The following is a 14028-nucleotide window of genomic DNA, read 5'->3' on the forward strand; positions in this document are numbered from 1 at the left end:
GCCCCTTCCCCGCTTGTGTGTGCGCTCTCTTTCAAAAATAAATAAACATTGAAAAAAGAATGAAGTACTGAAACATGCTACAACCGGATAAATCTTGAAGCCAACAAGCTATGTGAAAGAAACTAGACACACATTTCGATGAAATGTCCAGAATAGGCAAATCCATAGGGGCAGAAGGTAAATTAGTTGTTGCCAGGGGCCTGGGGGGAGGGGAGAATGGGGAGTAAAGGCTGATGGGTATGGTATTTCTTTTGAGGGGGGTGATGACAATGTTCTGGAATTAGCAGTGATTACTGTCTATCAAAGTATACCATTGCACTATATACTTTATAACGTTGCATATTCTATTATGCGGACTATATCTCAATTTGAAAAAAAAAAAAAAAAAAAGAACCACGTTGTGATAAATAGAGAACCAGTTGCCAGAAGATAAACATGTTAGTAGGTGGAGAAAAGGGGAGCGAAGATTCAAACTCTTCCACAACGGAGGTCAGAGGGAGTTAGCGGTGCGGCTGGGAGCCATGCGTTTTTGTTCCTGCCTTGGAAACTCCCCTATTCTTCCTATTCCAGCCCATTCTTCTACGTTTTTTCAGGCCCATTAACATGTCGGGTTTGTGTAACACTACTTAATATCCAGTCAGACAATGTTATGAAGAGAAAGAACGTGAGTGTCACATGTCTGGTTAAACACAGTTCCTCAACCTTGAGGCTCTGAATGTCCTTTGGCTTTGAAACAATAACAATGGCATTCATACCTACAAGCTTACTGGTGGGCTCTGTGCAAGTAAGCTCTTCCACGTGTGTGTCTTCCCCTGCCCACTGCTCCCCCCCCCCCCACCCCGCGCCCACCCCCGGCTCCCTATTAAGAAAGACTATGAAGAGTTATGCAGCCAAAACAATTTAGTAGTTCGTTATCCTTCCCCCCAACTATCTCAGTGCTCTACCCCCACTGTCCCCCCCTCTTTCCTGGTAGCTCACCCATGGCCTTATACCCATCGGCTCAGTGCTTCCTCTTACCCAGGCAGCCCTCCTGCTGAGATGAATGCCCCGTGTTTATCTGTAGTGAAAGCAAAATACAGGCCACTCCAAATTATCCTATTTCCTCCTGTCTTTAGTGCCGCCTTTTCTTCATGGAGCTATTGTGCCTGAGCCAAGGGGAGAATGAGAACTGACCCGACAGGTTACCTCTGCTGGACCGACAGCAATTGTTTTTCCACAGACTGCGATACGAACGAACGGTGGACATTGCACTAGAGATCATCTCCATTTCCGTTCAATTCCCTCATCTTACAGATAAAAGGTGTGCTGACTCAGTCTATTGGCTTTTGGATATTCGTGGGCTTATCTTTATGGGAGTCAAACATAACAACAGTTATCCTCAAAGACTGTCTCATAATCAAAGTTGAAGAAATACTGTTCTAGGTATTCTTTTGTTTTTTAAAAAACTATCTTATTTGAAGAGGAAAACTCAAGTATTTTTGCAAAAGCTTTCTGTTGCAGAGCAACGGGACAGACTAAAGGTAGCTCACAAAATAAGGGAACATTTCTTACGTGTTATTTTTTTTTTCTCCAAATTCTTCTACAGAGGTCCAGACAGATGGGCTACGTTTCCTTTCTATTAACTGAGGAGACAGAGAAGACTTGAGGACTGAAGCTTGTCACCACTGTCCTGAATGTACTGAAATCCTAACAGCTTTAGCTGAAAAAATGTCCAAAGCAGGCAGTGAAAATAAATTTCAAATAGGACAAACTCCAAACTCTCTACGCTGGAATCCCAAGGCATGGAGGGAAAACTGGCTCGTTGGAGGAAAGCAGTTGAAGAGATAAGTGGAGTGATCTAGACCCTATTCCAGTCTGTTTGAAGTACCTGGGGATAGAATAACCCCTTTCCTTTATTCATCTACATAGGTCCATGAGCCATGAGAACGTGACTCCCCATGGGAAGCTCCTCAATGCAAGACATCTAAGGGCATCACGTAAATCCTTTCTCAGGGGTTGGGCGGGGGGAGGGGCGAAGCCTAAAGAATCTGAAATGGTGAGCCTATGTTTTAATTAAAGTTCTGAGAATAGCCTTGAAGAGGAGTTTCTGGCAGTGAGGACCAGCCCAAGAAGCAAGGGCCCTGGAATCAGGCAGACCTAGGTCTGAATTCTGGCTGTCACTTCCTGGTGAAGGGACTTAAGTAACGAACATCTCCGAGTCCTTTTAGCAGCATTTACCTCATAAGGCAACTTGAGGATTAAAGGAAAGAGCATGTGCAAAGCACCTAGCATAAGGCTGGGCACAGAGTGGGTGCCTAGCAGTGACGATGTGATAGTTGCACCAGGCGGTGAGCAGGAAGCCTGGGGATGCCCATAGGTGGCATGGCCAGGAACTCCAGAAGCATAGGGAAAAGGAGCTCCCTGCTCGAAAGGTCCTATTCCAGTGAGAAGCTGACTCCAAGGGACGACGCCCAAAAGGCCAGTTGTCATTCAGGTCCTACCTAGTGCCAGGGAATGCGGAATTGTATTACTCGCGAAGCTTCTGAAGTGGTTCTGTCACTTATTGACAGTGTGAACCTAGGCAAGTCACCCGATGTCTCTGAGTTTCAAGTTCCTCATCCCCAAAATGAGGATAATACTACCTGTGTCACAAGAGTTGCTGGAAAAACGAAAATGAAGTGCCGTGTGAGGGGCCACGTCCGGAGCACTTCCCACGTGCCAGGCTCTATTCTAAGAGTTTAAGACACATTGTCTTACTTGCAGCACAAGCGAAAGGTCTTAGCATAGTGCCGGAGCGCAGTAAATACCTAATAGAGGTCGGTATTAAAGAAATGATATGGGGCGGAGGAGCAACTACCATGCTTCCCAGAGAAAGAAGATGCCTTGGTATATACGTGGGAAGACTCAGATGCAGCTGGGAGAAGAAAAGTAATAGTTGGGTATGACTATGGCAAAGCTTTTGAACTACCACACACGGAAAATAATAAAAGTTACCCTAAATCACCCCAAAAGGACAGCCCTGAGTTGTTATCTTCATCCTTAACGTTTATGCCTTTCTGAATCTGAGAAGAAGCTGCCAGGATTTCCAGTACATACCAAAAAGCGATGACAATATCCTGAAGTGTGTCAACTTTTGTGGGCACACAGCTGTCTAAAAGGAAGCAGATGCCGGTTGACTGGGGGAGCGTTAGGGCGTGTCTGTGACTGGGGCTCGAGTTTGCCTTCAGAGGGTGGCCACACCTACCTCAATGATATTCTCAACAATAATTCAACAGGGGCAAGGCTTAGATTTTCCTTATTCTCCCTTAGAGCTTATGTTCTTGGCACAATACGGATGCGCCACAGACGAGCCAGCATGTGAATGTGCTCTATCCCGATAAGGTACAGCCTTTCTACATCGTAGAGTCCTTCAGCTTCTAAAATCATGGAGCTCGTACTGTTAGAACCAATGAAGTGAATTTTTTAAAATAAGCCACCAGTCTGGACCTGTGTAGGTGAATGAAGGAGAAGCACTTTAAAGTCAGGAAAAAAAAAAAAAACTATACTTAACATTTAGGATTATCAACCACTGTTGGTTTTCCATAATATATTTCATTCCTGATTTCATCTGAAAGAAACAGGATTATTACTACCATTCAAAAAGTGGTACCTTATTAATAAACTCTTGGCATGGCTTTGAGGTGGATTTCAGATTCAAAATAGACTTTACCACACCGCTAACGTGTTCACTCAGTGTTTATCAATAACTTAAGAGGCTTCATTCAAAAAACTTACTGAGATATAATTACCTGAAACCCAGGGGTGAATCAAGGCCTTGTAGGGTCTGAACCTCATCTACTTTGGGAAATCCTGCCTCATCAAAACATGCAAAATTATGCGTACAGGAATTGCGAGGGTCCCTCCCAAGACTTTGGAAGGGGCCTATGTAAGTGAGGAGACCTGAAGTTTAAGCTCCAGTCAGTTCAAGATAAATCCACCTCAGCTGGGGCCCAAAAGGTTTACAAACTTATTTAATGCTGGAGAAAATACTGTTTCAACTTATAAACACCCCAGTAATAAGTCACATAGGTAATAACGTGACTGAATTCACGGGATGGCATCTCCCCTGCGCACGCTCTCTTTCTCTCAGAATAAATAAATAAACGTTAAAAAGAAAAAAGAAAAGAAAAGTTTGGCCCCAAACAAGGAGCCCAACCTCCAATACACACTTACTGTACTGTGATAATGTTTTGGAAGTTAACTGTGAATTCGTTTTAGTAGTACAGCTCTATTCAAACCACATTGAAAGGGCGGGCCTACACCGGCCGACTCCATCTTGTTCTGTGTCCTTCACCTTGACCACACCTCCTCCCCTTGAGTAACCCCCCCCCAACTGCCTAACAGGACTCTTCCCCAGGACCCTTCCCCAGCCAATCAGCTGAGGCCGCAGCCATTACCTCACCAACTGCCACTAGGCACCAGTAAAACCTTTGTCCTTTTGAAACTGGCTCTCTCTCCCGGGTATCTCACAGCTTCGACAGTGCAGGTAGGGGATTGAGCTCGAGCTAGCTCCAATAAAGGCTCTTTTGCTTTTACACCGGACTCGGCTCCCTGGCGGTATTTGGGGATCACGAATTCTGGGCATAACACACATGGCATGAGTATTAATTTATTCTCAATACCAGCTAGCTCTGGTTCTTTAATTACCTTTCTCTGTCATGTAAGATTGATGAGGGAGCATGGGGCAAGTTGAGGGCAAAATACAAATTAGCACATGCCCCCGCCCCAGGTGGGATATGTGTCATTCTGGCTGCTGGAGGACAAAGGAAAGGAAAGAAAACAAATGGTTAACTGATAGAGATCTCAGTCGGGCAAGACAGGGGTTTCCATCAGTTTACAAATATCTTAGTAAATTACAAGAAAAAGGCCATCTTTTTCTCCTTTTTCCAGTATGAAAGATTCTTGGGGACAGTCCCTGTATATTCTTTGTACCCCCGGTACTTAGTACATTGTCGACATAGAGTGCGCGTGGCACGGATTGTTTTTCAATGAATTCATTCATTGTTATCAACGGATTCCACCCTATTTTGTCCTGTATTGCCTACATAACTATGAAATTCAGATTCTTAGAAGAGACTCTTGGTGTTATAAGATGCTTAGTAGAGGTGGTGACTTTTAAGACATTATATTGACACCACTAAAACCTCTTGGTGGAGAAACTCAATGAGCCCGTTCTCTGGCATGCTGGCAAAACAAAAAACTGACCCTCAGTATTCTTTCCCCAAGTTAGGCATCAGCAAATTAATGAGAGAGGAGGCCCCTGCTCTTGGGCACCCGCAGGAACTTACTCCAGCTCCAGACACACCGTAAACACTTTCATCTAACGGAAGATAAGCTGTGAAATCGGATTTCTGAACCACAAGACAGTGAGCCAGTCTTTTCCAGCGTCTGCTTTAGTGGAGGGTCTTCAACCTTGAGTCTCAACATCCCCCTCAGGCCACTGAACATGCCCAGTATGATTTGCTTTTTGACAGAGAAATCACAGAATGTCCCTGCTGAAAGGGAGTCACACACTTCTTAATTGAAGAGTGGTCAGGAAAGAAAGCACATGGAGAGCAGTGCCCTGTGGCAGGTGTTCAGGAGTTCTTGCTGCTTTCCTGATGGCTGAGGAAGCACCCACACCTTTTGCTGCCTGGAGAACTCTGTGCTAAACTTAGTTCTTCGCAGTTCTCTTTTGCACAGGAAACTTGCACGTGAGCCAGAATCAAAGTTAAATTCAGAAGTGGATTTCAAGGACCACGCACACCTTGGGGAAGCATCACTGTCACGAATTCCCATGATAATACTGACTTGGGTGTTACTTGCTTGGGGCCTTCACTGCCCACACAAAGCTGGGTACGAGGGAGGGCAGAGAGTGCCATTTAGGAGTTAAGACAAGTCTCTTGGCCTCTTTGTACCTTAGTTTCCTCATTTGAAAAAAAAAATGGATTTTAAGACCTACTTTCCAGAATTCATACTGGGTTTATTAACACACACCTAACCAATCACTGTATGATATTTTTACATGTAGTTTTTTTTTTTTTTTTTTACATGTATTCATTTTCTATTTCACTTACAGCTTGTGTAAAAACTGCATTCCATGCCAGGCCTGAAATGTTCCAAAGCTCAGTTTGATGAGTAAATTGTAACGAAGATTTCTACACACACCAAAAAAAAAAACAAAAAAACAAAAAAACAACAACAACAACAAAAAAACAAGACACAAATGAAGAAGAAAAACAAGATATTTTCAGAATATTTATCCTTTGGCAGTGATTCTAATTTATAGATAACGAAACATAACCACAATACTCTCTCCATACACTAAAGAAATCTCACTATGAAAGATGCTTGCCTTTTTAAAAAAATATTTGCATGAAAGATTTATACTTTCATGTTTATACATGTGGTGCATTAGATACAAATCAGTAAATGCTCAATAAATACTTGTGTTAAGTAAGTATTTTTTTCTAGAGAAGTAAGTTTATTTCTCTAGAAAAATGTTTCATAACTTTAGCACTGTTGAGATTTATGGTTGGATAATCTTTGTTATGGGGGGGGGGGGTGCTGCCCTGTGAACTGTAGGGTGTGACAGCAGCCCTGGCCTCCACCCACTAGATGCCAGCAGCACATCTACAGTCTGACAATCACAAATGTCTCTAGACACTACTAAGTGTCACCTGGATGCAAAAGCACCCTGGCAGAGAACTGCTGCTCTAGAACGATTCACTCTGATCTCTATAATAACTCTCACACCAAACTTTGCCACAGACAAAAAAGATTTGCTACATAATTTTAGTAGCTTTCGACTAATAAAGTTTCATTCATTCAAAGTGAATAACAAAGAGGTTTACAATTAAGTTTAATAAAAATTCCAAATATAATGAAATTATATTTGTAACTTACATAAACTGCAAAAAAGGTAGGGATTCAAATGCACGTCTTTCAATATATTGTATTTTATTGCAGGATAAATCTCTAGGAAAAGGAAAAGGAAAATATTGCCTCAATTAGCTATAAGATATCTAATTAGTAGGATGATAGTATTGAATAAGTAGCTTTTGGCTAAACTCTGAGTATTAGGAATTGTTATTTGAACCTTCCAGAGCCCCTAACCCTGCCCTCACCTTTCTTAAGAGTCTCACCTTTGTGATCTTCATACATAAAACATACAACTATAGATCTTGATAGATCTTGGAAGTAATCTTTCCTGAGAGCAGAAGAATTGATTAAATGACTTTCTGTGGCCTCATCAATTTCTAAATTATGAGCTCAAAGTTGTGATCTCCACATATAATTTCTAATATTAAAAGGGATATTCTCACATTAGCACACCTTCCTGGTTTAGTTGTATTTCTCGACACCAAGTCAATACCAGAAGAGATAAAAGATACCTTTTCATTTAACTTGAAAAGAAGTTACTCCTCTAATCAATACCTAACTTTGAACGAACTCAGAATTATATTATCATATTAATAGAAATTTATTTTTGGTTGTACATTGCCTAAACGCTCTATGAATTTATCAACTGCTTCAGTTGCAAGTGGGGCCAACAAAAAAACAACATGGTACTGGATTTTTATTTGGAAACACCCATTCTTGATTATAGTTGACCCTCTTATTTCCATTGATTTCAGCCGAGTCCCTCACTTTCCACCTACATGGGTACCACCATCTTCTGGCTGGCATTGTCATCTCTGGTCTCTCCCATTCTAATCTATACTGCACACAGTCACCAGATTAATTCTCCAGGAGTGGTTCTCAAATATCAGAGTCACTTGGGAACTTACTCAAGATGCAAATTCTCAGCTCTACTCCGGACTGAGTGAATCAGGAACTGTGGAGGTGGAACCTGTGTTCTGACAAGGCCTCCAAGTGACCCTGGTGCAGTCTAAAGTTTGTCCTAGAGCACTGCTGTGATAACACGGTAGCTTGGCATATTATCCAAGGCCTTCAAAATCCTAAATCTGGCTCTAGTTTCCTACTCTACAGATACCAAAGAAATTTCTCCTGCATTTTGCCTTTCACTCACTCTATTTTGCAAGCATATTCTTCCCAAGATGTCTATCCGATGACACGTCATAGCCATTCAAGGTTCTGTTCAAACAGCATTTCTCTAGTAACTTCCCTGATCCAACTTGAAGTCTTCCCCCCTCTTCTATGTTCCAAAAACAACTTATACTTCTCATTGCCCAAATCCATTTCTTCCCCTCCCCCTCTCCTCCTCCTCCTTCTTCTCCTTCTTTGAATTTTTTAAAGTAGACTCCACGCCCAACCTGGGGCTTGAACTCACGACCCTGAGATCAAGAGTCGCATGCTCTACTGACTCAGCCGGTCAGGTGCCCCAATTTCTTCTTAATATAGTTATTCTGGCATTCCATTTCCTCTGGGCATAAACTCCATGAAAGTATGGACTAGTCTTGCTCATCTGCGTTGTCTACTGTGTTTAAAACTGATGCATGGACAAAGAACAAACTCAAATATTTATAAAATAAATTAACAGCTGGGTAGTGAGTAGAAGGAGCAAAATGACTGAAAAGAAATGTGGTTTTATGACTTTGTGGCTCCCGCTTCTGCACTCTGTCAGTGCTTCATCATCCATTTAGTGCTTATGCGTTATGGTTTAAGCTTCTGTTTATTTTCCCTGTGAAATCATGAGTTCCTACAAGGGTGGGAAGCCTGTCTTAACCATCTGCGTGCCTATGGTACTGGGCATAGGGCCTGTCACATTCTTTTTTAGGTTTTGATTCACATTTTTTTTTGAATGAATGAATGAGAACACTTCACCTAACATGAAATAATTGGCTTACAAAGTACCTCATAGTAGAAATAATGAAAGGCCCAATCCATTGCGCAGTTTGTCTCTTTTGTTTTTCTCCAAACTGTGTTTGTAACGTTTGGAGCCCAGATGGCAGAGGTAGCCAAGAAGACCAATACAAAGTGGTTGTCCCCTAAGACTTGGAAGGTTTGATAATTTGAAGGACTATTTTTAGTGTCATATGAGATTCCTTTTACTCACTACCCTTAAGCCTTCTACATTTGCAAGAAGAATCTATTTTCTAAAGCACATCATTAATAAGGATTAATGAGGGGCGCCTGGATGGCTTAGTCGATTGAGCATCTGACTTCGTTCGGTTCAGGTCATGATCTCACTGTTCATGAATTCGAGCCCCGCATCGGGTTCTGGGCCAACAGCTCAGAGACTGAAGCCCGCTTCGGATTCTGTGTCTCCCTCTCTCTCTGAGCCTACCCTGCTCATACTCTGTCTCTCTCATACTCTGTCTCTCTCTCTCTCTCTCTCTCTCAAAAATAAATAAACATTAAAAAATTTTTAAAAAAAGGATTAATGAAATACACAGCTTTGGATGGCATGGGCAAAGAATAAACACTGAACCTCCATAGCAAAGAACATTAGTATCTCTGTATGTCTAATGTACAGAGATATATGCAAACATTTCTTCCTTGACAATGAGGCTGGAGAGATGTTTATTCTGTAATTAGCAAAGTTAGAGGCATTTCTGATGTTTGTTTAGTGTAAACATTTCTAACTATACCACTTAACCATCATTATATTTTTAAAGATTTCATTTTTTTTAAGTAATCTCTATACCTAACATGGGGCTCTAACCTACAACCTCGAGATCAAGATTTGCAGACTCTAATGACTGAGACAGCCACGTGCCCTTTAGCCATCTTTTTTTTAATGTTTATTTATTTTTGAGAGAGACAGAGACAGAGCATGAGTGGGGGAGGGGCAGAGAGAGAGGGAGACAGAATCTGAAACAGGCTCCGGGCTCTGAGCTGTCAGCACAGAGCCCGACACGGGGCTCGAACCCACAAACTGTGAGATCACGACCTGAGTCAAAGTCAGACACCCAACCAACTGAGCCACCCAGGAGCCCCAACCCCTTAACCATCATTTTAAACATCTATTTTTATGGTGGCATAAGCATTTCCACACCGATCACAGGAATCTGCTCCTGAAGCCAAGAGCACACTGTATGTTAGCTAACTTAACAATAAATTACATAAAAAATAATAATAAAAAAATAAACTAATAAAATTTCCCACACTGAAATCCCTAATCTGTTCTCTTGATAATTTAATATGTACTTGGTAATACTGCTTACATAATTCACCTGCTTAAATATTTCATATTTAAATATTTCATTTAGATTAAATTATTTAAAAATTCTGGGTTAATGGCATTCAAATTAATGTAAGTGTTCTATATTTTCTTGTCTTGTAGGTGACAATTTGAGGTTAACTTCAATTCCTCTCATTTTACTAAGCCAACTTTTTCAAACCTTTTCTGTAAAGGCCACACAGTAAATATTTTAGGCTTTGCAGGCCATATACGGTCTCTGTCACATATTCTCTGTTTCTCTCTCTTCTTTTCTCTTTTACAGCCCTTTAAGAACATGAAAATCATTCTGAACTCATAGGTTGTATCAAGACAGACCATACACAGGATTTGATCCATGGGCCATAAATAATAAATATAAATAAAGGCAGATGGTATATGAACACTTACATAACAAGGTTCATATGGGTGTCCATAATTGCTCAGACCTCATTACCCCTTTTCCTCTACAACTGAAGGGCTTTTTCCTAGATCTTGTCTATAAAATTAAAAAGTTGAAAACGCATAGGAGGTATTTAATGCTAGAGATGGGCTGGGTCCCCACAGACTTACAGAGTTATACAATTTAATAGAGAGAGTTACAGAATTCTACTGTTAGAAGAAATTGTTGCAATTATCTAATTTGAACCCTGTATTTTTTAATAAATAATATAACTAAAAACTCATAATAAATGATGAACTGATTAACTTACAAATACTGGAGGGATAGCAGGCCTTCAAATGTGTCTTTACGTAATTCGGTCAGATAATTTTCACTGAGAATTCTGCAAAATGAAAAGGTCATTTCTGGGTCAAAATGCAAAATAACTACAACTATTTGCTACACAGGACCGCTAGATGTGAGAGAAACCTGGGTAATGGTGCCACCAAATACACTAATTCTTATTTAATGTAGGGATGGCGACCTCTGCTGTTTGATTCAAATATTTTCTTCTCACATACTCCTTTGTCTCTCTCTCTCTCTCTCTCTCTCTCTCTCTCTCACACACACACACACACACACACACACACACACACCCCTATCCACTCTTCACACCAAAATGTACATTTAATGCCTACTCTCTGGATCACAAAATCTCTGTTAGAATCCAGCCCTGAGTGGCAAAAACATGGACAGAACTGCCACTTCCTCCTCTCTTTTCCCAAATTTTATTGTGGAAGCCCTATTTATAACCATATCAGTGCTACGAGTAAAGCCATCTAATTTTTTTCCCCAACCAAAAAGTATCTGTGAGAACTAAAAATGTGCATAAAATGCACATAACATAAATGCTCAGTTTAATATGTATAGAGTAAATACCCGTGTAACGCTATTTGTTCTTTCTACTGTTGGTGGATACTAGATTTTTCTAATTTTTAGTTATTATAAACAGTGCTGCTTTGAACATTTTTCTGTTTATATCCTAGTACACATTTGCCTAAGTTTCTCCAGGATTTAACAGGGGTACAAAATTGCCTTCCTAAGAGGTTGTGCTATTTCAAGCTGGCAGATTGAAACATGCCAGGTCTCTACCAAACTCCAAACTCCACCAAAGTCCCTAAGAATGATTAGAAAAGATACAATTAGAAAATCCACAACCTTAGCTCAAAGCCAAGGGAGTAGCTCTACAAACACTCCCCACCAGAAATGCCTTGGAGCCACCTACAGGGTGATTAGCTGGGATACTGCAGTAGGACCAAGGACAGCACATCAACCCCACATCCTTCCTCCTGGGATCTGGCAGCAAAGGGTGTTTTCTTCCAGGCAGGAGCCATTGGTGTTAGAAGGGGGCAGGGTCCCAGAACCCTGGAGGAAGGGTCTACACTCTGACTAGCCATTAGAAGTCACCTCCCACCTCTTCTTTAACTCTCAGGGGGACCTGTCACCAATAACAAGCCCCGTGGTTCATTTCACCTCTTCCTTAGGACCAGAAAACAGAAGCAAGTCAAATCTCAACTACAAAGATAAATTGCACTCAGGAATGACCATGTGGAGTGAGAAAGCCAATTCCATTCAGGACAGAAAATAAAAAACAAATATAACAGCTTATAGTCAATGACACAGTTAACAGAGAAAACACAAAAGGATTTGAGAATACCAACATTAATGGGGCACCTGCGTGGCTCAGTCGGTTAAGCATCCGACTTCGGCTCAGGTTGCAGTCCATGGGTTCAAGCCCTGCACTGGGCTCTGTGCTGAAGCTCAGAGCCTGGAGCCTGCTTCAGATTCTGTATCTCCCTCTCTCTCTGCCCCTCCCCAACTTGCACTCTGTCTCTCACTCTCTCTCTCTCTCTCTCAAAAATAAACACTATAAAAAATTTAGAATAGCATCATTAATATATCCTCAGATAGAGGTAAACAGTACATCTAATAAAAAGAACCAACTCAAGATTATATGAATGAAAAGTATTATCATTAGTAAAAAACTCAGTCTATGAGCAGCAGAAATGGTCGTTGAATAAATTAGAAAACTTGAGGGGCGCCTGGGTGGCTCAGTCGGTTAAGCGGCCGACTTCAGCTCAGGTCATGATCTCGCGGTCCGTGAGTTCGAGCCCTGCGTCGGGCTCTGTGCCGACAGCTCAGAGCCTGGAGCCTGTTTCAGATTCTGTGTCTCCCTCTCTCTGACCCTCCCCCGTTCATGCTCTGTCTCTCTCTGTTTCAAAAATAAATAAACGTTAAAAAAAAATTAACACAGAATTGCAATCGGTAGAGGTTGAGTTGGGATATGGAAGGGGAAACACCTTTCCTCAGAGCTACTGACTTCAAAGTTCTGGACCAAGAAGGACCTTAGAATGCAGTTAGTTTTTTTTTTTGTTTTTTTTTTTTTGTATTCATATTTGGAGAGAATATACTCACAGTTTCTCAGCCCAACGGTATCCCTTCCATACATTTTTATCAATGTAAGAAATAGAGTTTCCTTGGAAATTTCTGTGAAGAAACAAACACAGTTCAGATCCTTGAATAGGTAGGAAGGGAATGAACGGAATAAATAAGAGAATCACTGGCAACCCTGTGGGGAATATTCCAATGCAGTAAATGCCAACTTTCTACTTTCCGCAGCTATCAGCATCCCAGGTGGTGCAATTAATAAAGAGCTAGCGTGGGGCCACTGGCACAAACAAGGCAGCTCCTTAGAACCTGAACGTCCTATTTGTTCCATTCCTTGGGTAGATAACGCCTGTTCATTACTCTGGAGGTAAGTATTTTTTTCCCCCAAATCACTTATGTGTCTAAAATGGTTCCTTCCACAAATCAATGAGAAAATAATAATTCAACGAAAAAAATGGTAAAAAATTTACCATTATCAGCAAACAAATGTAAAGAAGCCCTCTACTGAAACCTCTCTAGGTGTTAGAAGGATAAGGGAAGTTAGAAATTAGAATAACTAACACGGAAAGATTTCTTAGACATATTGCATAGGGAAAAGCAACAAATCACTGGGCAAGGAATTAAAAAGTATCCCCTCATTAGGAAATTAGGAAAAAATGCAAAGGAAAGAGATGGGAAGGAAGGACACACACCAAAAAGGTGACAGGAGTTATCTTATGAGTGGTAGGGAGGGTGGGGTGGGATTTTCACGTTTTATCCTCTATACCTGTGACATTAAAAACAAAAAAAAGTATCCATGATAACTCATGTATCCATGAATTACACATGTTTAAAAGAAGCTATTAAATGCCTGAGGTTCAGTTTCAACCGCTAACCCTGCGTATGACTTTGAACCTTTACCTGTAGTTTTGTCCTCTTCCCTCAACAACAGCTTACCTGGTCAGTTTATATACACATTTTTTTCAGGGGAGTCAGGAATAAATTCAAAACAGATACCCATCTGCCCCTGTGCCTGGTGGACATTTCCAGTCAACCTGAAGCCTTCTGGTTGCTCCTATGTTCCCTGGTAAAAGATGCC

General features: G+C 41.2%; 1 protein-coding gene and 1 long non-coding RNA gene across 2 annotated transcripts in view; one reads left to right on the forward strand and one right to left on the reverse strand.

Moving 5' to 3' along the window:
- LOC147571087 (leucine-rich repeat-containing protein 37A2-like) overlaps nucleotides 1-11105 on the reverse strand; it is a 33264-nt gene extending 22159 nt beyond the window's left edge. Inside the window, exon 1 of the mRNA XM_086696642.1 lies at nucleotides 10834-11105. Within this exon, the coding sequence (XP_086552768.1) occupies nucleotides 10834-10925 (92 nt within the window). The 5' untranslated portion in view covers nucleotides 10926-11105. The remainder of the gene's footprint in view (nucleotides 1-10833) is intronic.
- On the forward strand, nucleotides 1111-6135 carry LOC147571089 (uncharacterized). Its single transcript, XR_015247714.1, has 3 exons — nucleotides 1111-1300; nucleotides 1586-5384; nucleotides 6077-6135. It is a non-coding gene; the product is annotated as an uncharacterized LOC147571089 (long non-coding RNA).
- Nucleotides 11106-14028: the final 2923 nt, after the last annotated feature.

This window comes from Puma concolor, unplaced genomic scaffold, assembly GCF_028749965.1.
Source record: "Puma concolor isolate L17-30 unplaced genomic scaffold, mPumCon1.1.hap2 unalloc_scaffold_64, whole genome shotgun sequence".
In the NCBI taxonomy this organism is placed as follows: domain Eukaryota; kingdom Metazoa; phylum Chordata; class Mammalia; order Carnivora; family Felidae; genus Puma; species Puma concolor.